Source organism: Eleutherodactylus coqui, chromosome 1, assembly GCF_035609145.1.
Source record: "Eleutherodactylus coqui strain aEleCoq1 chromosome 1, aEleCoq1.hap1, whole genome shotgun sequence".
Taxonomy (NCBI): Eukaryota; Metazoa; Chordata; class Amphibia; order Anura; family Eleutherodactylidae; genus Eleutherodactylus; species Eleutherodactylus coqui.
The window spans coordinates 366,679,276-366,705,376 of NC_089837.1; the positions used below are offsets into that span (position 1 = coordinate 366,679,276).

At 39.7% G+C, this 26,101-nt stretch overlaps 1 protein-coding gene across 1 annotated transcript in view; it reads right to left on the reverse strand.

Annotated features, from left to right (window-relative positions):
- DMD (dystrophin) overlaps nt 1-26,101 on the reverse strand; it is a 2,524,637-nt gene that overhangs the window by 1,813,727 nt on the left and 684,809 nt on the right. The window contains exon 7 of the mRNA XM_066577956.1: nt 21,069-21,187. Coding sequence (XP_066434053.1) covers nt 21,069-21,187 — 119 coding nt within the window. The remainder of the gene's footprint in view (nt 1-21,068; nt 21,188-26,101) is intronic.

Below are 26,101 nucleotides of genomic sequence, written 5' to 3' on the forward strand. Positions count from 1 at the left end.
ATCTGCAAAATGGGTGTTGCGTATTTAGGTGCACATGTGTGTGTTTTACTGTAGACACAACCATGCTTCCATTTATTGAAATGGGCAATTAAGTTATTTAGTTCAATATGTGCTATTTTTGTTCGCAAATGCACAGGAAAATAGAGCCTGCTGCATATTTTTTCGCATGAATGAAATGCATGCATGTGCAAAATATACTTATGTGAATGAACCCATTGAAATCAATGAGTACTATTCACTGCATATTGAGCATTCAAATTTTACATGTGCAAAACGCTGCGCAAGTACATTTGTGTGAATCCGGTTTTACAGTTGCAGATGACAATATGCTGTAGTTAAAATAGCCATATGAATTCATGTGCTACAAAATACTTTTTTTAAAAATTTAAGCCTGAAGAAGAACCCTGCGTTGGTTTGGAAGCTCTCATTAACATCATGTATTTTTGTTAGCCATTAAAAGGTATCATATCTACAAGATTACGTGGTTTCTCTTACTGGGAACAATCACAAAATACATCAAACACCTAAAAAACAATGCACCAGAAATGAATATTCACTACAGATTGAAGAATAAGAGGAATTATATTTTAAATGCTATTACATTCTAGACTACAGGTACTGTACCATTTATTTCTGGGAGAATGAAAGGAAGATTTAGTTTCTCTATATAAGTATTAAACTGGGATTTAGAGCCTTGTCAGTTTCAACCCAGTTTCAGTGCAGAAGTTGAGAGACATCTGCTGTACAGTTGTTAAAGATTAAATGAATTGCAAGACACGGGGTCAATCATTTTAATAATTCTGCTGTGAAATGATGGAAAGAAAAGACAGAGCAGAGAGAAAAAAGCAGAGAAAAAACAACCTTCCTCCTTTCTGCTTTTAAATTTTACAGTACTGCGGTTCCACTGGTAGAATGTGGAATAAAGTGTAAAACACAAAAACTGCACACTTTATAAACCAAGAATGAATGGTTTCTTAATACTCCTTGCCACGGAATAAAATCTCTGCAACAAAGTGAAAGGGATCATTTTTCAGATTTGTGATACTTCTGAGGTCAATCATAAATTTATGTGAAATCTGGATAAAGTAATGATCTAAAACTAGCCTAGACGTTTATATAGTTTGTGCATGTATTAGCTACATATGTAAGCAGGATAAGAATTACATAGGAAACGCCAGTCATTACATAACATTACATGGATGTTTTAAAGGGTGCCAGTGACAAAAGGCTTTGGTAATTGTGCATTATACATTTATATATGTATCAATAATTTAAATTTACAACCCCTATTCCAAAAAAGTCTGGATACTGTATAAAATAGAAATAAATGTAAATAAAGAATGCAATGATTTTGAAATCTCATGTAACCACGGGCATAACTATAGGAGATGCAGGGGATGTGGTTGCACCCGGGCCCAGGAGTCTTAGGGGGCCCATTAGGCCTCTTTTCTCCATATAGGAAGCTCAGTACTGTGATTAAAGCATTATAGTTGGGGGCGCTGTTACAGGTTTGACCCTTAGAGGGCCCATTAGGCCTCTTTTCTCAATATAGGAAGCCCAGTATTATGAATACATCACTATAGTTGGGGGTCCCGTTACAGGTTTTGCATTGGGGTCCAGGAGCTTCAGGTTATGCCTCTGCATGTAACCATATTTTATTCACAATAGAACATAGAACACAGATCAGAAGTTGAAAGTGGGACATTTTTCCAGTGCATTTTTAAAAATTAACTCATTTAGAAATCGATGGTAGCAACTACAGATGAGAAAGCCTGGAAAAAAATGGAAAAATCTGTTAAAAAAGCTTTTTTTTAGTTTTCCACAGCCATTTTTTCCAGAAAAATTTAGAAAAAAAGCAGTAGAATTTGTTTTTTTTACAATGATAAACAATATATCTATGACACTATATAACATAAAAATGGCTTTGGAAAATAATGGACAAAAAACTATTTTTTTCCCAATTTTTCAAATTTTTTTCCAGGCAACACATCTTAAAAATGTTTGTCCAGTGCCATGTCTACCATTGTCTAGCATCCCTTCTTCTTTTTACAACAGTCTGTAAATGTCTGGAAAGGGATGAGACCAATTGCTGGAGTATTGGTAGAGAATAGCCAAAAGCAAAAACCATGAGTGGACCACTTTAAAAGTAAACTTTTATTCATCACATATAAAATTTCACCTCAAAAAGATATAAACAGAACAGAGTCCAGATTGACTTTTTTCCGTAGGGAGACTGCTACCAGCAGTCTCTTACAGTGGCAAAGCTAGCATCTGCCAACATTGATAAAAAGGCATACCAGCTGGTCAGTATTTGAAAGTGGGGAAAAATTGTTCAGACTTGTCCTCTTTTAAATTAGAGTATGATACTCTTTATCAAAAATTTAGACATAAAGAATATCCATCTACATGTTTAAGTAAAGCTTACGACAGGTCTAAACATACAGAATGTAATACCCTCCTAAAGAGAAGACCTAGACATTGAATGCACTGATGTCCAACCTTTTTTGTCCTCCGAAGTGGAAGATAAGGGTGGTCAGTGCACACAGTCAGCACTCCTTAGGCAATGTGTACTCAGAAGGATGGATGTGGAACCAGAGGTGCTCACTGTGACATACAGTTCACTTAGGAGGAGAAGGACAATAAAGAGATGGAGAAGGGGGAAGATAAGGAGATGCTTAACCTAAGATGGACATACAGGGAGCGTAGCAAGAGCAGATTGAAGGTTGAGTGGGAAGAGGCGGACATTGCAGGGCAGTGCCATGAGAGTAGGGTCTCGCAGTCAAACATAAGAGCTAGACCAATCAGAGGCAGATTCCACTCACACACCCATTCATGAATTTATGAATGGGTGAGTGACTGCTGCCTCTCATCTGATTGGTCCCGCTGAGCCAATCAGAGGCAGCAGTCACACACCCATTCATAAATTCATGAATGGGTGTGTGAGTGGAATCTGCCTCTGATTGGTCAGGCTATGACCAATTAGAGGCAGCTCTTTCAGCAGGCGGGGATTTTAAATCCCCGGCTGCTGAATACTACTCACAGCTGTTCAGAGCAGTTCAGGAGGACTGCCGCTGGCCGCACTGAACTCCGTCTGCCGGGACCAGGTGAGTATATATATATTTTTTATTTTTACACATTTCTGTATGAATTGCAGGGAAGGGCTTATATATTTAACCCCTTCCCGACAATTCATCCCGCGATCGCCGGCATCCCATTGCTTTCAATGGAGCCAGCTGTATTGCCGGCTCCATTGAATTCAATGGGCTAACATCGCTCTGCCGGGACAAGGTGAGTATATTTTTTTTACATTTTTACACATTTCTGGATGAATTGCAGGGAAGGGCTTATATATTTAAGCCCTTCCCGACAATTCATCCCGCGATCGCCGGCAGCCTATTGCTTTCAGTGGAGCCAGCTGTGGCAGAGGAGAATGATCTTTACGCTGACAGTGCGGGGGGGGGGGTCTCCCTCTTGCCACTATTGTGGCTTAATAGTGGGACCTGGGAACTTGAGATGCAGCCCAACATGTAGACCCTCGCCTGCCCTATCCGTTTCTGTGTCGTTCCCATCACTTTCTTGAATTTCCCAGGTTTTCACAAATGAAAACCTTAGCGAGCATCGGCGATATACAAAAATGCTCGAGTCGCCCATTGACTTCAATGGTGTTCGTTACTCGAAACAAACTCTCGAGCATCACTGAAAGTTCGACTCGAGTAACGAGCACCCGAGCATTTTGGTGCTCGCTCATCTCTAACAAGAGCTATGTAGCCTGGGCATTCTTTGAATTAGCACATGATGACAGAAGAGTGCTCATCTGTAAGATCTGTAATAAGTAGAGATGAGCGAGCGTACTCGTCCAAGCTTGATGCTCGTTCGAGTATTAGGGTGCTCGAGATGCTCGTTACTCAAGACGAGCACCTCGCGGTGCTCGTCTCGATTAAACGAGCACTGGCCATTGAATTCAATGGAGCCGGCAATACAGCCGGCTCCATTGAAAGCAATGGCCTGCCGGCGAGCACGGGATGAATTGTCGGGAAGGGCTTAAAAATATAAGCCCTTACCTGAAAATCATCCAGAAATGTGTAAAAAGTAAAAAAAATATATACTCACCTTGTCCCGGCAGAACGATGTTAGCCCATTGAATTCAATGGAGCCAGCAATATAGCCGGCTCCATTGAAAGCAATGGGCTGCCGGCGATCGCACAATGAATTTTCGGGAAGGGCTTAAATATATAAGCCCTTCCCTGCAATTCATCCAGAAATGTGTAAAAATAAAAAATATATATATACTCACCTAGTCCCGGCAGACGGAGTTCAGCTGCGGCCAGCTGGCAGTTCTCCTGAACTGCTCTCTGTAGTATTCAGCAGCCGGGGATTTAAAATCCCCGCCTGCTGAATGAGATGCCTCTGATTGGTCACAGCCTGACCAATCAGAGGCAGATCTCACTCACACCCATTCATGAATTCATGAATGGGTGAGTGAATGCTGCCTCTGATTGGCTCAGCGCAGCTCTCAGCTGAATGATAGCAGTTCAGCACCACAGTGCAGGGGACAGCAGCAGAAGACGGGGCTGTGCCCCGGCAGCTGAAGGGAGGTGAGTATCTATTTTTTTTGTTTTTTAAATCACTTTTAATTCATTTCCAAGGAATGGCTTATATGTAAAGCCCTTCCCTGGAAAAGAATTCAGGTGTGCCAGTGGACCATTGTCTTCAATGGAGTCGCCGGCAGCAGCAGCGGCTCCATTGAAGAGAATGCCTGCATTTTTATTCTTTTTTACACTAAAATCTTTCTTTTTCAGGTAAGGGCTTATATTTTTAAGCCCTTCCCGAAAATTCATCCCGCGCTCGCCGGCAGCCCATTGCTTTCAATGGAGCCGGCTGTATTGCCAGCTCCATTGAATTCAATGGGCTAACATCGTTCTTCTCTGCCACAGCTGTTACAGCTGTGGCAGAGGAGAACGATTGTTATGCTGACAGTGGGGGGGGGGGGTCTCACTCTTGCCACTATTGTGGCTTAATAGTGAGACCTCGGAGCCCGAAATGCAGCCCTGCATGTTGCTCCTCGCCTGCCCTATCCATTTCTGTTTTTTTTACATGACGTTGGTGATTTGCTAAGATTTTCACAAATGAAAACCTTAGCGGAGCACCAGTCATATACAAAAATGCTCGAGTCGCCCATTGACTTCAATGGGGTTCGTTACTCGAAACGAACTCTCGAGCATCACTGAAAGTTCGACTCGAGTAACGAGCACTCGAGCATTTTGGTGCTCGCTCATCTCTAGTAATAAGCATTTAAAATTCAGCAAGAATGTTAACAAATTCAAAAATGCATGAACAGTCACATGAATTCCCATAACTCGCTGCAATGGAGATTCCACCTGGGCCAGACGGAAAAGAGTCAGCCCCATCCTTGTCCCTCTTCTCCTGCTGTAGCTGCCTCTTCCTCTATCTGCCTCCTTGTTCATGCAGTAGTCTCTGAGCAGAAACAGGCAGTTTTTTGTAGGGACCGTAGCATACCTACCTCAGGCCACTCGAAAGCAATTGATGACTGGGCTGCAGTCTTCAGAGCCAGGAGTGGGAAACATTAAACAAAATACCACCCAACCATCCGCAAGAACAGAGCCTGAACACAAGCATTGCATAGTTGCAATGGAAATGCTGCCCTCCAGAATAGTGTACACAGATGCGTCCACAACGTGATATTCCATGCTAACCCACAGTATCATATGCCTAGCTACCATTTCTTTGCCCAAAAAGCCATTCCTGCCCTGCACTGCCATGTGAGTGACACGATGTCCATTACATTGTACAATGCTGTGAGTGGCAGAGTGCACCTGACCACAGACACATGGGGCTTATGTATCCTCAAGAGCACACTGCGTCAATGTCCTGCAAGTGGGGCATGAAGTCAAAAGTGGTGATACACCCAAAACTTGTGGGACATTCGTTCTTGTCTATCCCTTCCTCATCCCCGTCCTTATCCTACTTTTTGTCTCCCTCCAACTTTTCATCCACCTTTCAACACCCTCCACATCAGCACAGATATCTATATGAGACAAAATCTGGCTTCCATGCAAGGGGTAAAAGACAAAATGTGGTCCTAAAACTCATAAGCCTAGTGGAGAATAGCCACACAGCCGAAGAGCTGTTGACGGCTCTTCAAACTTAAGTTGGCACATGGTTGACCCCACAGAATCTCAAACCAGGCAAGATCGTGTGTGGCAATGGGGTCAACCTGCTGCATCACTTCACTTAGGCAATCACACACACATACCTTGTTAGCTTCCATGTGGATGTACTCAGACATGGCGTTGACCACTTTCACATCTGCATTTCTAAGCTGGGGAAGTGGCCAGAGCTTGCACAACATGCTATAGAGATGCTTGTCTGCCCCGCTGCCAATGTGCTATCAGAAAGGGTGTTTAGCACAGCTGGGTGTGGGATAACTGATAGATACATTGACCTGTCCACAGACAATGTAGATCAGCTGACATTTTTAAAAATGAACCAGGTGTAGATTTTACCTGACTTCTGCACCTCAATAGCAGATTTCGCGGATTAGTTAGATCTACGCTGCCAATTTTTAATCAAATATGACTGAGCATAGATTTATATCAAAGGCTACACAGGACCTTGAAGGTGTTGTTGCTTCTGCTGGTGGTTGCGTTGCTACTGCTCTCCTCCTGCTTTGCCCCCAAATGAAAAATAGGTCAATATGGAAATACTGAGCTACAACTCTCATGTTACCATAAGAAGCACAATCTGCCGTTACAGTGCTGTTGCTGCTGGTGGTGAAACTGTTGATGCTTTCCTTCTCCCACTCCAGTAGCTCTACTTTATGAGTCAAACTTCATGACATTGCTTTTTTAAACAAGCACCACACCTGCTATCTCCCTTGACGTAATTTTAAGTAACTCTATTGCTTTACCTTGGAGGAGGAAGAGTATGATGCTCGTGCTTAAGTGTTGTGTTCATTGCGCAGAATTTGTCCTTGTAAAATTTATGACATTGTTTTTAAAAAAAAGCGCCACCAGCTTCTGTCTTCCTTGGCACAATTTTTGATCTAGGATACCCTATATGGGCCTTCTTTTGTTTTCAATGATACCCCTATGCTGAAATTGATCCCTACACCACTGTACAGTATTAGACCAATTTTGGGGAGGAGCACAGTGTTCCCTAAACGTGTGGTTGTATTCCTATGTAATATGGGGGTCTTTGACTGCATTGGGGACCTTCTGGAGGACAAATTAGGGAAACCAATTTTTACTCCCATTGATTTTAATGGAATTCGGAATCAGCTGTCCTGATTCACACTGCTTTTTGTGAAATCAGCTCAATACCGACACAAACTGATTACTCCACAAATCATGCATCACTACTCATAGCAAATATAGACTTGTTTTTTGGCAGATGTTCGGCCCGAAATGCACTAAGTGTATTTGAAGTTTCCTTTCCCTTGCTTTGATTAGATGCTTTAAGTGGGAACACTGCTATGATGTACTGTAATCTAAGCTTTTATAAGCTCCAGTCCCAGCATTTCTCAGCATCATTGCCTGTACCCCAGAGGAAGCTAATTATGGTGAAACTTATCAGGGGGCAATTAGTGCTTCTTTAAGAAAGTGAAGTGTGGTTTGTTGATCAACTGAATAAACAGTGATGTGAACTGCAATCACACTACTATAAAACATTGCTACAACTAGCAGCATTATCCATATGTATTATTTACCAGCTGTTGGTGGATATCTGAGTCTCTATTCATGTACTATTACAACAGAAACCCCTTTCCGATTTGTATTGGTGGAGATGAATAAAAGTTATATTTTATATGTATTTTGATTAGTTTCACTACACAAATTAATGTGTGTGAAAAAAGGTAATTTAGTGGCTCTGGGCAAATTTTCTGTTTACATTAAATAGATTGTTTTACCCACCACACATTTGGGCTATTGCTTTGTTTTATCTTAATACATTTAGCACATCAACCTCCTGTAGGCTGCAGATTAAACCTGGCATACGATATGCCAGTCTCAAGTTCCCTCTATAGTTTCAATCAAATGTTTCTGACCAAAAGGAGAAATTCAAGAAGTTAAGTCTTCTTTATTGTAAATTACTGGGAGTGAGCGTAGCAATGGGATCATCCACTGTTTGACTAGCTGCAAAGCTGCTAACAGTTTGCAAAGTTATGTGCATGTAATAAAAGTAGGGAACGTTTTCAAGTGAGAAAAAAAATTGATGCATCTGTGATTTTCTTTGAAGCTCTGAGTTTATGCAGATTATTGTAATTGCAATTATGATCACACAGAGTACACAGTGAATGCTTATAACGTATAAGCTGTTTGTACTTTTCATAAGTCATCCAGAAAAAAAAAGAAAAACAGGTTGGAAACCCTGACAGTGTCAGAGTAAGTATTCCTTAAAGCAGTAATATGTTTGACAATAGTAGCTGTCAGACAGTTACTTTCTGAACTGACAATCAAAACACTGCACAGCTTCTGCACACAAGGATTGAGTAGCACAGTAATATTTTTTATTTTGGAACCATTTTATGTTTTTACCCCTTCCCACACCAGCATATATATAAAAGCTAGAATCAAATTTAATGTCCAGACTCATTTTATGTTGCTCCTAGCCATTTAACCTGTAACATTCCATACTGATAGTGGTGTCATTGACCACTTAAGTAAGCTGACTAGTTTGAAAACTTTTTATTTTTGTCATCTCTACAGTTCAAAAGCCATAACTATTTTATTTTTCTGGCAGCATAACTGTATGAGGGCTCAGTCACACCTGAGCATCTGGGTGCCGATGCGCCTGTCTTTCTGCAGGATAAGATGGCCGCACTGCAGGTACAGACGATTCTCCACACCGCCGGCAGAAAGAACACATGACTGGCTCCATTGCCGGTCATGTGTTCTTTCTTCCGGCGCTGCAGAGAGTTGTCCGCACTGAAGGTGCGGCCGTCTTCTTCGTGCAGGAAGACGGGCGCATCAGCGCCCGGATGCGCCCGTATGACTGAGCCCTTAGGGCTTAGTGCACAAAACGGTTTGCTTTTTAATACCAGGATTTTTTCTATTTTATTTCACTTTTTTCTATGTCCAAGTATAGAACTTTGAAGAAGTAATTTTCTGATTTCTGCATTGCACTGTATTATTATATTCACTGTATGCTGATAACCATAGCAGGCCTGAAAGCCATTGATAGACCTCTGGCTGTCATTGCAACCCACTGCCCCCCCCCCCTTCCCCGAGTAATTGCCTTGTGGTAGTCACTATGGTGACAATAATGAGACTTACCCTCTTATCACCACTTAGATGCTGCAGTCACATTGAATGTGGGGTCTTAGGAATTTAACAGCTAGAATTGGATTAACCCCAATCCCAGCAGTTAGTGCAGGATGTTAACTCCTGAGCCTGTGCCATCACTGTATCATACTATTATTCCAGTTCACAGAAACTACCTTCTCCTATTGGTGTAATACCACAAAAGGCAGGAAGGGGTTAAAGGTGGGGACCCTACTAATCTTTATAAATACAGATTATTCAGGACACAGAAAATAACATAAAATAAGAGAGAATGAGCAAGACAAAACTATGTGATTTTAGACACATGTAACCAATACAAATGTGATATCAACAGGTAACTGTATGGTAACTATGGAAATAAAATGAAATAAAAAATGAACCTCAAAGATAAAAAACAGACAATGCAACGTACTGGGAATGACTCATTTAAAACAGAAATTACACATTTTATTGGTCAGTCCAGCGTCATTAAAGATCCCATGCCATTAGTTTCATATGTTTGTGTTAATTTACCCCTCCCCTCCAGATTATCCTGTCTCCCTGTCCAAGAGAAGATTTAACAGTGAATTTTAGTCATATTATCACCAATATTATTGCTCATCTAATCATTCCTGTATGCCATTTAACACCCTTCCCCTTAACCCCCCTCCCCCCCCCCCCCCAGATGTCACATTTCTTGCTGATGGTGGCAATAAATACACTTACACAATGCTTTAAATATTGAAAAAACTAAAAAGTGCTAAAAAATGACACATAATTGTTATCACGACATACAAAGCAACCTATACTAAAAAAAAAATTACACTATTTATCCAGCACCTTAAAATTAGTAAGAAAAGAGCTTAAACAGAAAATAGCAAAATAGCCATGTGACCATGTTACCAACAGAAATACAAAGTAATCAAAAAGCTGTAAATTCCTCAAAATGGCACCAATAAAAACTACAAGTTATCCTGCAAAAACAAAACTTCATACAACAGAAAAAAATGTGCTCTGGTCTTGCAATGTGGTGAGACACAAAAAGTCATTCTGTAAAAAGAAAAAAGTATTTATTCTGTGCAAAAGTAGTAAAACATAATAAAACCTATATAAATTTGGTGTTGCCATAATCATACATGTCTCATAGAAAAATGTTAACATAATATTTATACCACATGATGAATGCTGTAAAAATGTATACTAAAAATCAATGGTGAATTTTTTTATTGACCACCAGGAAAAAAAAATAATAGAAGTTTATTCAATACTTTATGTGTATTCCAAATTGTTTCCTAATAAACTAGAACCTGTGTCACAAAATAGAAATCCTATTGTTAAAGCCCTTAAATAAGCCCTTGCTGTAGGAAAAAATAAATAAAAAATTAATACATCACCTAGAAGCGCTGTCACCTCTGGCACGCCTTCTGCCGGGATTGAAAAATCCTCATCTCTTGAAAGCACTGCCTCTGATTGGCTGAGCCCTTTGACCAATTACAACCGAAGAACATGAAGAAGAAAAAGAGTGGGAGGCCCGGGAAGTGCTTCTAGATGATGTATTATTATTATTTTTTTCTTGCAGCTAGAGCTTCCTTTCAGGGTAGAACTTATATTTCAAGCCCCCACCACCACTCCCCCCAAATATCCATGTGGCGGTTGTCTTCATCCCATTGCTTTCAAATGGGGCAGCAGCAGCGCCGACTCCATTGAAAGCAATGGGATAGCATCGCGTTCCTCTGCCACAGCTGTGGCAGGGAATTCCTTCATTCCTGCGGGGAGTCCCCTCATCACTGAACACTGTGACAGCACTGCGGGAATGAAGAAATTCCCTGCCACAGCTGTGACAGAGGACCATGATCTTCTCCCTATGTTTTCAGTGGGCCCAGCACTGGCCCCATTGACAACAAGGTGAAATCACTGAATGCGACAGCAACCAGGGGTTTCACAGGCAAGGAATCCCCTGCTGCTGCTGTCACAGTGGTAACATACAATGGCGATTGCTTTCAATGGGGCCGCACTATATGTGCGAATTTTAGGATTGTGTGACCTCACAACAAGTTTGAATAGATAACGCATCTGATGCTTCGGTCAAGCGTTTTTATACATGCATTTTGCGCTTCATTTTCAAGGACCTATATATCCGTGAAAAAAATGCTTGTCTGACTGAGCCCTTAGAGGGTTAATTCCCATCTCTAAGTATCAAATGTGCAGAAATATAAGATCTTTTTACACTAGAAAACCAACAGCAAACTGGAACTGTGTTTACTATAGAAATGTTTTATGACCACCAATCATTTGCATGTGATGAATCCTTGATGAATTTCTCATACTTTGTAGTGGCTGTAAAACTCTCCAGTAACCTGTCTGTTATAATGAATGAGCTGTGTTGATCGTTTGCATATTTGGTCTGTAGTGACAATTACACAGGTGGACAATCTTTTTTATTGCACTAAAAATAGTAAATTGTCAAGAGAATAACAAATTATAATCCACTAAAAAGCCATCGTAATAAGGCTTTGTCATCTCAATTTCCTTAAAAAGAAAAATGTATGCAGATATAGGAGAGGATTTGTGATCACTGGCTCTATGACTTCAAGCATTAAAATTATATATGAACTAATTTAAAAATGCTAGTTCTTTTGATATAACATAAATAATATGAGGCTTAAAGTGTGCTGCATTAAAAAAAGTAACTCAGTAAGCAGAGCATGAAGCCCGCCGTTTGAGAAGTGAAAGATTCAAGTATTACACCTCCTTAAAATATTTTATGAATGATGTTTGTACTGTGATTTTCAGATTAAATGTCACAGGCTTCACTCGGTGGATCTGTCTCTGCTAATATTTAAGTATTGCAAGTAAAACAACTACAACTCTACTACTACTGAGAAAGGAGAAGCAAAACTAAAACAATTGAAATGTTTTTCTACCCATGCCCAAAACTTGTACAGCATAAGAACTTATGAACTATAGTAGGTCTGTATGTCTAGAGCCTGTACCACACCACTCTATGGGGAGCAATGTTTCTAGCGATAAATACCACTGTTAGGACTCATTCACATGGCGTATATAGTTTAGGTCTGTGAATATGCTGCGTATTCACATGCCTTTATTGTCTATTTATGCACAAGCACAAAAAAATCACAAGCAGGTCCAATTGAATTTCTGAACATATAAGCAGTGAATACAAATGTATCACACTTAGGGTGGCTTCACACGAGCGTGTTTTTGTGCATGTGTACGCACGCAAATAAAAACACTCGTCTGTTAGCCCCAATGCGATCCCTATGGTGTGTTCACAGGTCTGTTCTTTACAGGCATATGCCTGTAAAGATAGGACATGCGAGCACCATAGTGAATGCACGCATTGTCTTCAATGGAGCCACGGCTGCTGCCGGCGGCTCCATTGAAGACAATAGTCTGCCGGCACCCCATAATTGTTTTTCATGGAAGGACTTTACATATAAGCCCTTCCCTGAAAAAAAACAAGAATTTTAGTGTAAAAAAAACAAAAAACAACCTGTCCGCCACTGCCGTGTCCCCCACGGGCATAAAGAACACATATACCGATGTTTCCTTCATCCCTGCTAGTAAAAAGAATTCCCTGCTGCTGCACCTGCCACATCTGTGAGAGATGCAGCAAAGGAATTCTTCAATGCGGTCAAGGATCCTGCTGCAGGCACTCTGTCATTGGATTTCAGAGTGGGGCTTTAAATATAATCCCTTCCCTGAAAAACTAGTAAAAGTAGTGTAAAAAAATTTAAAAAATAGATACTCACCTTCCTTCAGCTGCCGGGGGTTAGCCGCATCTTCTCTGCACTGTCCCTGACTCTGTAGTGCTGTTCTTTGAGCAGCCGGGGATTTAAAATCCCCGCCTGCTGAAAGAGCTGATTATGATTGGCTGAGGTGCTCAGCCAATCACAAGCAGCTCTCGCCGAATGAATGACAGCTGCAGTAGGGAATTAAAGAATTCCTTTGCTGCATCTGTCACAGATGTGGCAGGTGCAGCAGAAGGGAATTATTTTTACTAGTGGGGATGAAAGAACCATCTACTGCATGCAGCAGATGTGTTCTTCATCCCCGAGGAGGACATGGCAGCGGTGGACAGGTACTTTTTTTTTTTATTAACTTTTTTTTTTACACTAAAATTCTTGTTTTTCAGGTAAGGGCTTATATGTAAAGTCCTTCAATGAAAAACAATTCAGGGGTGCCGGCAGTCCATTGTCTTAAATGGAGCCGCTGGCAGCAGCCGCGGTTCCATTGACAGCAATGCACGCAGCTTCATACACGCGTGTTTTTGCTCGTACAGAGATGCGCACATATGTACGCACCTATGTACGCACAAAAACACGCTGGTGGGAAGCCACCCTTGGGGTGAATTCAGACAAGCGTGTTTTTGTGCGTACATATGTGAACACATAACCGCACGTCTATTAGAACCATTGGTTCCCTATGGTGTATTCACATGTCTGTGTTCTACAGGTGTGCAAACGCGCATACCTGCAAAACATGGGACATGTGTGCACCTAAGGTCCATGGTGTGCATCAATATTTCCCACAGGGAGTCCCCTTATCACTGATCAGTGTGACAGCACTGTCACAGTGTTCAGTGATAAGGGATTCCCCGCAAGGAGTAAAAAATCCCCTGCCACAGCTGTGACAGCTGGGGCAGAGGATCGCAAAGCTTTCCTATTGATTTCAATCCTAGTTGTAGTAAAAAATTTAACAAAATACATACTTACCTCTCCGTCGCTGCCAGGGCTCAGGTGTGTCTAGCGGCTTGGGTCACATCACTTTAATGAAGTTCTTTCAGCAGGTGGGGAATTGAAATCCCCACCTGCTGAAAGGACTGTGGCTGATTGGCTGAGCGCTCAGCCAATAACAGGCAGCGCTCAGACATTCAATGAATTCAATGAATAGTCGAGCACTGCCTGTGATTGGCTGATCGCTGTGACCAATCAGAGGCAGCGCTCAGCCAATCAGACGCAGCCCTTTCAGCAGGCTGGGATTTTAAATCCCCACCTGCTGAAAGAACTTCATTACAGTGATGGGACTCAAGTGGCTAGACATGCCTGAGCCCCTGCAGCAGCGGAGAGGTGGGTATATATATATATATATATATATATATATATATATATATATATATATATATATATATATATATATATATATTTATTTATTTATTTTTTACTATTTTTTACTACATCACTACATTGAAAGCAATGCTGCATGAACCTGCATTCACGTATGTTTGTGCACATATGAGGGGATGCCGGTTTAGTGCGCACCTATAAACAAACCAGCACACGCTCGCCTGAATGCACCCTTATTCACTGCGTATTTACCCATTCCCATTACCTTCAATGGGCTATATCTGTCTATAAGTGTTGAAACACACAAGTGTATTCCAAATATGCTCACCCCTGTGCAAATTTTTTATGCAGAGAATCAGTCTACTGTGCGTATTTGCACAGACACTGCTAGTTCATATTTTCTTAAGCCAAACAAGGTACCTGTGTTCGAGGGTACGCGCAAATTTTTTCACATATTCGTGCGCACATATGTGCGCATTGGATCTTTATAGGACTATCTGGTGTGCAAATGAGAATAAAATAGAGGAGGTCCTATTTTTTGTGCCAGTGAGAACCCGTGCATGCATGCATGCAAAAAAAAAAGAAATGAGAATGAATGCATTGAAATCAATGGGCTCTATTCTCCGCATTTTGCGAACAGAATTTTTCCACACACAAAAAGGCAGAAAAATCCCTCGAAACACATTGCCCATTGTTTTCAATGAGACAATAAAACATGTCCCATACCATGCGATGTGCACATGAGGGCAATGAGAGGTTTCCCATTGAAAAGCCGCATTGGAGGATTGCTACTACACAGAAGGGATGGAAGACATTTTTGCCAGAAAAACAGGGTCACATTGACGTGAATACATATGTTGGTGAGCGTGATATCGGGCTGAATTTCCTGACCCGATATTGAATGGCCCCTTTGTGTAGGTAGCCTAACACAGACAAAAATAGGTCATGCTACATTTTCTTTCACACATGTATTTATGGAGGTCTGAATGGGCCAATGCAAATCAATGTGGATACAAAGCACCTTATTGTGCATGTAATAAATACGTGCATAGCACCGAGTGTGTTTATGCACATGTCAACAAGCCCCAAGTAATGTAGGCTGTATAAAGTTATAATACAGCAGTGTGGATGAGTCCTTATATAAATGATGAGATATTCCCCATATGGCAACACATGACAGAAACACTAGTTACAATCTCTCCAATATACCACAATCTTGTTCCTTTATCATCATCTAATAAATGTCTGATGACTAGGAAAATGCCTACTGATGTTGGGAAATAAAATGTGTTGAAAAAGGTTGTCTTTTATCCTTTTATCTATCCTCTCTGTCTAAGTTTTTCATTTAGAAAATATGATTAATATTGCTGCCTGAAAAGGAGAATGAAGTTCCTTGACTGCTGCAATCTGCTTTCTCTTTCTTCGCTGTCAACACAATGTCAATGCAGCTGGGTCATTTGAGAAGCTAGCTGTTAGAGATAATTTAACCATCTCATTCTTTTACAATCTGTATGTTAGACAAACGTGTGGCTACAGCACTCTCCAACATTTAATATTTGACTTAAAATTGCATGACTGTTATATTCACTGACCTAATAAAAATGCAGGGTTCATTGTGTACGTTTTGATCAAAGTGTCAGAGCCCATCTGCTATGTCAAAACAACCTCATGTAGATAGGACCCTACACTAACAGACTCACTTTTCTTTAGGCCTAGGCCTCCAAATGCATTCAGGGAAAGTGGGATCCTGCTAGAGACTCTAATTAAAGGGCTTCGGACAAATGGATAAACATGGTACACAACCAAATGGAGGCAGGCTGTATGCAGAACATGCCATTGCAACAAAAAGCTAAGTTAGTTAGCACTAAATACAAATTAATTAAATGAAAGATGTATATATGCCATAACATTTTATTCAATTGTAGGATGTGCTGACATTTGTTTTTTGTTTGCATATTTAAAGGTGTGTCTGTCTCTATTTTGACTGTGTGCCTTATTCATCTATCTCTAACAAGCCACTTAATTAGAGCATATAGCTGGATCCCACTTTTCCTGAATGTATTAGAAGGCAAACACTTAAAGTGAGGTGAATCTGTCAGTGTAGGGTCGCATCTATATAAGGTTGCCTTTATGTATCGGATGGGCTCACATGCTTTGATCTGCAAAAATATCAGCCAAAAATACATACATTTAATTAAAAAAACTGATCCAAATCTGTCCATACCATTTAACTCCTTACAGACATGGCCTATTTTGGGCTTAAGGACGCAACGGTTTTTGGCGGAATTTTATCTCCATTTTCAAAGGCCATCACTTTTTTATTTTTCCGTCGATGCGGCCGTATAAGGGCTTGTTTTTTGCCTGGCAAATTGTATTTTTTATCTGTGCCATTTTTGGGTACATAGACTATATAGTAAACCTTTATTATTTTTTTATGATAGCAGGGAAAGAAAACACATCAATTCTGCCATAGATTTTTTTTACAGCGTTAATTGTGCAGAATAAATGACACAATACTATAACTTTTTTGATTTTTCAATGGACAGAGCTCTGTGAGAGCTTGTTTTTTGCAAGATTAGCTGTAGTTTTTATTGGTACCATTTTGGGGTACAAACGAGTTTTTGGATCACTTTTATTGCGTTTTTTGGAATGCAAAATGATAAAAAATTAGCATTTTGCCTCAGTTATTTAGCGTTTTTTTTAACGCTTTATGCCGTGCAAGATAAAAAGCATATTCAACTTATTGTATGAATTATCACAGACATGAAGATACCAAATATGTTGGATTTTATTTAATTTTTTTTTTGCTAATATGAGAAAAAGCACAAAAAAAGTTTTTTTTTTACATTTTTCTTTTTTGTACATTATTTTTATCTTTTTTTTACACCATTTGTGTCCCTGTGGGGGACTTACATCATAGAACCGATGATTACTATGATAAGGCATTGCAGGACTTCTGTCCTGCAATACCTTATCGCTTGTTACAGCGATCATAGGCACAGGCAATACAGGACGCCAGTATCTGGCATCCTGTTACAATAGCAACTAGTCGAGCTCTCCGCGATTATATTGTGAGAGTCTGATGACGTCCCACAGGAAGCGTGCTCCCTCTGTGAACCCTTCCCATGCCGCCATCTACATAGATCGAAACAGGGAAGGGGTGAACAGCAGGGGTCGCTGCTCCACTGCACCCCCGCTGTTGCAGCGGGAGGCTGGCTATCAGTGACAGCGCTGTCCACAGGACGTAAGTGTACGTACTGTTGCAGGAAGTACGGGAAGAATTAGTAAATGTATTAATGGGGTTTTCCAGGCATTTACTTTTGAAGACCTATTCTCAGGATAGCTCATCAATAATCGACGTGGGTTCTGCACTTCCATTGAAATCAATAAGAGAAATGTCTTCTATTACATTTCCAGCTCTGTTTGCAATGAGAAGCTAGAAGCGTAATGGAAGGCAATGCTTATATGGATTTCAACTGGAGCAAATCCTTCCATTACATTGCTAGCTCTGACCATGAGGCAGACAGTGGGCTGAAAGATCTGCTGATTGGCAGGGATCCTGAGTGACAGACCATCCCCATCAATCAACTATTGTAGACCTATCCTAGGGTTAGATCATCAATAGTAAATGCCCAGAAAACCCTTTTAACTTAAGTGCAGAACCTATTTTACAAATTTTACCCTACTTCCAATCTCGCATAGATACTGTAGGTATGATATAGAATGATGATCACAAAGCTTATAAAAATAAGGAAATTACATTTATATTAATTATGGCATATTTAATGTGGAGTTGTTTACTGTACAAATGTGCTTATTTCAGCTTCCGCTATCAGTGTACCATCCTGCAACATATGTAACAAAATTATTTATAGAATCATTTTCTACCTTACAAGTAAAAGTGTTATTTATGGTGTATATAATACTGTACATATTTTAATACACCAATAATTTAACAAGTACATTTCTCAAATTATATTTGTCAGAGATATCTGTTGCTGTTTGATTGATGACTAATTTTTGGACTCTCCAAATGATCTTGAAGAAATGTCGCAAGTATTGATCATATCAGATTATACATTTCTATTACAATGGATAATTAAAAAAACTGAAAGTTAAGGTCTAACTACAGGGACCCCCATCGATAGCCAGAACAAGGGTCCCCTGCCCCCTGAGAGACTGGCAAATAAATGGAGCAGCAGCATGAATGGACAGGCACTGCTTCATTAATTTGAATATCAGCACCAGAGGTACCCGAGATCCAGTGCTCAGCTATCTCTGGTGCTTTCATTAAAATGAATGGAAAGGTGGCCAATCAGACACGGGACCATTGTTCTGGTGATTGGTGAGTGTTCCAACCATTGGACCCCATTGATCAGCTAGTTTTCCTACATCCTCTAGAGGGTAAGTCTATCTAATTCCCACATTCACTAGATCCTCTAGAGGGTATGTCTATCTTATTGGAAGACTCTCTGGATACTATAATGGCTGTCATTTAAAAAAGGGGAAAAAACGATATATAGGATTTCAATATTGATTACTGTTGATAATACTACTATTGTGTTTTTTTATTATTCTTCACTCTTGTGTCTAGCTGTACACAGTCGTGAAGATGTGACTGGTGAAAGACTTGCTTACAATGAAGGAGAAAAGTAATCCTTCTTAACTGTAGCATAATAGAATGATATGTTGACTGAAAGAATTTATTTTATGGTGCATTTAGCTAAAATGTTCCCCACTTTAGCTAACCCTCTAGCAACTAACAGTAACATTTAAAATAGGTGAACTTAAAGGGATTATGCAGCTTTTAAAAGTTGATGGCCTATCCTCAGGAATAGTCATTTATATCTGATTGGTGGGAATCTATCACTCGGTGATCAGCTGATTGTCCAATCCGCATTGTCCCACTCACTTCAATGGGAAAACGCTGCAGTCCTTAAAATGGCTGCTACAAATAGTATGGCATTCTGAGTATGAACAGCATTGCACTCACGTGTAAATATTAAAGACACCGCCATCAATTTTTAAAAGCCAGATATCCCCTTTAATTGCTATTAAAGTTTCCTGTAACATCATCTCAGGTGAAATAAAACATTGCCCAGTATTTTTTTCTATGTCAATGTGCTGTCCATTGAATGCATGGACCGTGTCAGGCCTTCTAGAGTGAGTGATGCTTGTTATAGTTTAAAAAAGCAACGCAGCCAAGTAAGGTTTAATAAATGACACAGGAAAACAAATGTAGAATATTCCCTTTCTACATTGAATTTATTGATGCATAGTTAACAAATAGTTCAATAGTTATCATGTTCAGGCCTCTTACACACGGGCGGCAGCGATATTGCTGCTACAAAATCTCTGCAATATCGCAGCTTTGTTCCTGCGATTTTGTAGCGCCGGCGATGCTTTTTCTTAAAAAATAATCTTGCATCGCATCACTGCCACCCATGATAAAATCACGCAATTTCTTATCGCGAAAGTCAATCAGAGTTTCTAATGTTAAAATCGGATCACACGAAAATCGCAAGTTCGTACCATATGATGCGATAAACAAGGACGCTCCATAGGGAAACATGGGAGATAAAAAATAGCACATCGCATAAAGATAGGGCATGCTGCGATTTATTTTTCTCTTGCAACCTAGCATTAGTGACAACATTGCCAATGTGAAAGAAACTATTGAAAACTATGGCTTTCATAAGCATGCGTTTTATAGCGCTGTTGCATCGCCGGGAAATCGCACGATTTTGTAGCTCATGTGAAAGCAGCCTGTTAATTATCTGTCTACTAATTGGCCCAATTGTGGTCTAAATATCAGATTGTTTTTCTAAAGTATTTAAGGTCATGCTTGGCCTGCTTTACAACTCACAATAGCTTGAAATACAAATATGATATTGGCTACAGAAATCAATAAAAGGCAATTAACACATTTGAGTGATAAGCATAAAAAACACATTTGATTTGTTCAAAAACAATACTTTGCTACCGTATATTCAAAGACCTGTTTAGACTTTGTTGCCTTGATATATTCACCCAACATTTCTAATAACTACCAGAAAGTTTTAAAATGCACATAAAGTAGACAACAACAGTATTTCAGCAAACACAAAAGTATGTGTATTTTAAAATAACTTCCATACTTCTAGAAGAAAGAAGGCTCCAAATTTGTAATATGTGTTTATGCTTTCTCTTCTTCCCTTTCAATTCTAAGTGACAGATTACATACTGTAAAGTATAGAAAGTTGATTGATTAGTCCCTGCAGCTAAATTACTTTTTGCCCACTTCGGAAAATATGTAATTTTCCAAGGTTGTTAGACTTCAAACTCCCTCTGTGATCAACTCTTAGCAATTTAGAAATAATAAATGCATCATTGTTCTTGCTACGTGCTATTTCCAGAGAATGGCTTAGACAAGCTGGGTTCAGAAAGGATTCTCTTGTGTTGCCTGTGTGAATGACAACAAATTACTTTCAAATTACACATGTAAAAGAAATAATGTACATTAATTAAGAGTAGAGCCCCTGAAAGCATGTATGTGAATTAACATTAACAAGAGAAATTGATGAATCGCCCCTAGTATGTCCCACAAGACCTAATGCTTGGCTTATTTTGCATACAAAGTACATCCAGCATAATGCATCATTTCCTCAGGGACAGTTTGTAAGACTTAATGAAAGTTATAAGCACAAGTCTGTTTACCTACCATCAGGATCCAGGAGATTTGCGATTCCCAAGTGTTGCTGGGCAGTGTTGAATGCATGATCCAGCCGCTGAACAGCAGATTGTTGGCAGAGAACACTATTCCACTCAAACAGATCCGGTCTGTAAAATAAATGAACCAATTTTTTTGTAGATTGCAAAAAGAAATCTAACACAGTTTCTATTATTCTTCTTCATCATGGTTTTATAAAAACATACTGGAGTGGACGTTTTTTGTAGAATTGAAAGCTGCAGTATATTGTAAGTGACAAAATGCCCTTTACATATTTTGTACAAAGAAAGATATTATGATTTCTCACAATACATATTTTTGTTGTGTACATGTGTAGATGGCCTTGTCATAAATCGACTTTCGTCACTTATACCATAAACCTCCACAGTGTTGCTCATATCCCTACAAGAACAAGTAAATATATTTAATTCTATGAAAAAAGTTCAGCAATAAAGTAGAATATCCAGAAAAAAACAGCCAGTTTTGCTTAAATCCAAACAGAAAAACTATCCAAATAGAACACTCCAAACTTTGGCTGACATGTTTTGGACAATCACTTCTTATTCATAGCCTGGAGGGTGGATAAATTGACTAGTCCTTTCATATGGGATTAACATGGCCATACTTTTACTTATACCTTTAAAATTCTAGTTGTCTTACCTAATACATCCTGCACATTAAATTTAGTTGCAGCATAACCATCTTTACACATAGTGAAGTGATAGCCATGATATCTAAATGTGGATGCTACTATTCAGCATGCATTTGAAGTCATTATCTTTTTTCCCAATCAGTCTACCTTGTCTTAAGGCCCATTTACACACAACAATATCGCTCAAAATTCGTTCAAATGACCGGAGATGAGCGATAATCGTTGCATGTAAATTGTGCACTTTTCGTCTGAACGATGATTTTAAGTGAGCTTTAAATCCATTGTTCAGCAGCAGAGAGATAAAGTATCTCTCAACAGACTGCATGCTGTGTTCTCAGCAGGAGCCTGGAGATTACATTGTATGCTGCTGGCAGCCCCAATGAGAACATTGCAGCTGTGGGCAGAGCCCTGCCCACATGCTGGGCTCTGCAAACAGCTACTGGAGGCCCTTTTACATGCAAATGAAGATGATAAAGTGTTAATGGACATTAATGTGCATTATGGGGACACTGTGCTTCTCTCAAAAATTGGTCAAAATAGTGTACAGTGGTGAATCATAGCACAGGGGCTCCAAGTAACAACTGTAGAGCTACAAAAAATGTTGCTACATAAGACAGCATTTGTGCTGCTTGTTTTAAAAGCAATGTCATAAAGTTTGCAAAGAACAAATTCTGCCAGGTGAACAAAAAAGTGAAGCATAGGCCTTCTCCAAGGAAAACCTGTATAGCTGCAGCTGTTTCTTCATTCTAAAGATGATGAGGAGGAGGAAACCTAGAAGGAGGAGTAAGAGAGCAGCAGTTCCACTACCACCACCAGCAACACCACCTTGAGGGCAGAGTGAGTTCCTCATGCAAACATGACAGCTGTAGCAGAGTAGGAGGAGGAAAAATGATGGAAGCAGGAGAAAAGCAACATCACCACCATGATCTCCACCAGCACAGCAACAGCACATTGAGTGTGCTTCTTGTGGAAACATAAGAGCTGTAGCTCTGTATGTCTATAGTGACACATTTTTCATTTGCAGGAAGCAGGAGAAGGAAAATTGGCAGAAGCAGGAGAGCAGCAGCAGCACCAGCAGCAACAGAACAGCACCTTGAGGGCACAATATGGTCTCTGATACAAATTTATGTAAAATCATCTGTGAGTGCAAATAACAAATGCTAACTAAGCAGTGGAATCTGCCTTGGGGTGGCAGAAATCAGGTAAAATCTATACCAGGTTAAGTTTTATAAACATTAGGGGATCCACATTGTCTGTGATGAACAGGCCAAAGCATCAGTAAGTTATCAGCCCCCTAGCTGTGCTGGACACCCTTTCTGATCACCTTTTAAAATTGCATTGAAAAAAAATTTTTTGGGAGGTATAGTCCTCTCCAAGAAGAATGTGTAATATATGGTGGAATTTAGAGATGAGCGAGCACGCTCGGTAAGATCAGTTACTAGAGCGAGTATCGCTTTTCTCGAGTAACTGCCTTCTCGTCTGAGTGCGCTCAGGGAGTGGCAGGGGTGAGCGGGGGGCGACATGGGGTAGCGGGGAGGAGAGAGAGCACGCACGGACAATAAGGCAGTTATTCGAGAAGAGCGATGCTCGCTCGAGTAACTGACCGTACCGAGCATGCTCGCTCATCTCTAGTGGAATTGAAACCCTGTCACAGGAAATCTGTTCTGGATAAGGGTGTGGTCTTTTCAAAGAGGTGGTATTTTGAAGAGATTTCACTGTACAGTATGCAGTAGAAATCATGAGTAGAGTCCAATACCTTTATTCCTGCAAATTTTGGAATCTCATTGTGAAAAAAATAAAATTAAATAGATAATTTGAAACATGATCATGTTCTATGCATGGAAAAGAAATGAATGCTAAATATGTAATCAGTATCCCTCAAACTCAATTAAATTGAATGCAAATTTTATGTTTTAAATATGGAAGTTAAAAATTAAAGCCTTGCAATGTGGTGTTTCCCAAATGCTCTAGATACATAGCTAATAACACATATTTTCTCGTTCTTGCAGTTTTCCACCTCTTAATGTTTTATACTGTGAAACAGTATGATTTTGTGTACATTTTTTCAGCATTTATTTTAATTTTATATTTTAACAAGAAAATACAAGCTCAACTGCTGACTGATAATGTACAAAAGACTCAATGATACAATTATGGTCAAAAAAGGGATCAAACCAATGAACAAAATAAAACAAAAAAAAAAGGTCAATGCAATGAACACATCATAAGCATACACAGGCTGGGCTCAAAGAAAAGGCCATATTTTCGAGGTAATGAAACACAATTATAATAGAGCAGTGAGTCCATAAAAGGCTAAAAGCTCTATATTGGTCCCATATCTGCTATAGCACTTATACTCTAATCATAACATTAATAGTACTCACTCACAAATAATGGAATATTACAGCTAAGTACTATATAAAACAAACATAAGCGAGTGTACGTTCTGTATTCTAAGTGTGCTGTTTCTTAAGTTTGTTACTTGACAATAATGACTGATTCACAGACTCCGGAAAAGTCACTTGCATTTATTTATTGCCTATCTATTTTCATTTTTACATATATTACATTTATCTAATATAACTGTATGATTCTCATTTGGAATGTGCTCCATGATTGACAATGCCATCCAGTGTACATGTGCCATTTTGAGGGTGCATACTGCTGTATGAGATGTGAGCATGTTGCAACACTGAGAAACAGGAGTTTGCTGCTCACTGAGCAGACATTTGCTGGGTTAGATCAGGGAGTTGATGTTAGCATGAGTGTGCAGGGTGACTAGGCAGCTAGCTGGGTGACAGAAGAATGCATAGAGAGAAAAGTGCTAGGGAGGTTAGTCCAAAACTGGCACACCCCAACAAGTTTTCAAAGTTGGTAGATGAGGAGAATGTCATTACATGGTTAAGACTACTGCAGAATGACATGTTCTGTGATCGCCAGTGGAATGTCTGCTTCAGTAAAAAGGAAAATAAGAGCATAGGACAGGCTAGATAGGTCCTGTTAGTGGGAGACTCAATTATTAGGATCCAGGGATCATGGTGCACATTGGCACCAATGACAAAGTTAGAGGTAGGTGGAAAGTCCTTAAAGATGATTTCAGGGAACTAGGATGTAAGCTTGGGGCAAGAACCTCCAAAGTAGTATTTTCTGAAATACTACCTGTATCATGTACAATACCAGAAAGGCATCTAGAGATTAGCGAAGTAAACAAGAGGCTCAAAAGTTGGTGTAGGAAGGAGAGGTTTGGGTTTCTGGAGACCTGGGCTGACTTTGCTGTTGGCTACAGGTTCTACTGTAGGGATGGGCTGTATGTCAATGGGAAGGGTGCAGCTGTGCTGGGGAAGAAGGTGGCTAGAACATTGAAGGAGTGTTTAAACCAGGGACTGAGGAGGAGGGCAACCAGAGAGATAGAAGGGAAGACAGTGTAATTTGCGACCTGGAACTAAGTAATGAAACTGGGGTAGAGTGATCGGAGGGGTTAGTACAGTTAGAAATGGCAGAACAGTTAATAGAGATGCATTTAATATAAAAGTAACCAAAACTTTCTAAACTTTATGGTGACTAATGCTAGAATTCTGACTAATAAAGTTGATAAACTGGAATCAATAATGTCTGCAGAAAACTATGACATAGTGGGAATAACTGAGACCTGGTTGGATAAAAGCTGTGATTGGACAGTTAATTTACAGGGCTACAGTCTGTTCAGAAGGGATCGTAAAAACCAGAAAGGGGGAGGGCTTTGTCTTTATGTAAAATCCTGTTTAAAGCCTACACTATGGGAATATATATGTGAGGGAGTTGAAAATGTAGAGTCTCCATGGGTAGAGACACATAGAGGGAAAAACAATAATAAAATCCTCATAGAGGTTTTCTATAGGCCACCAAATATAACAGAAGCCACTGAAAATCTACTACTGAGGCAAATAGAAGAATCGTCAAATCCCAATGAGGTAATTATTATAGGAGATTTAAACTATCCAGATATAAACTAGAAAAAAGTGAAACTGCCAATTTTATAAAAGTGACAAGTTCCTATTAATAAAGAAATATAATTATCTTTCCCAACTTGTGCATGGCCTAACTAAACAGACTGCCATTTCTGACTTAATATTAACCCACAGATCTAGCAGAATACAAGGGTGACAGGTTGGCGGACACGGAGGAAATAGTAACCATAATATAATAAATTTCCACTTGTCTTTCAATAGGGAGTTTTATCAGGGAGCTACAAAAATATTAAACTAAACTTTAGTATACTAGTACTAAACTTTAGGAAGACAAAGTTTGATTTGTCAGAGATGCCCTTAACCTTATTGACTGGGACAATATCCTCAAAAATAATAATACAGACAATATATGGGAAACATTTAAA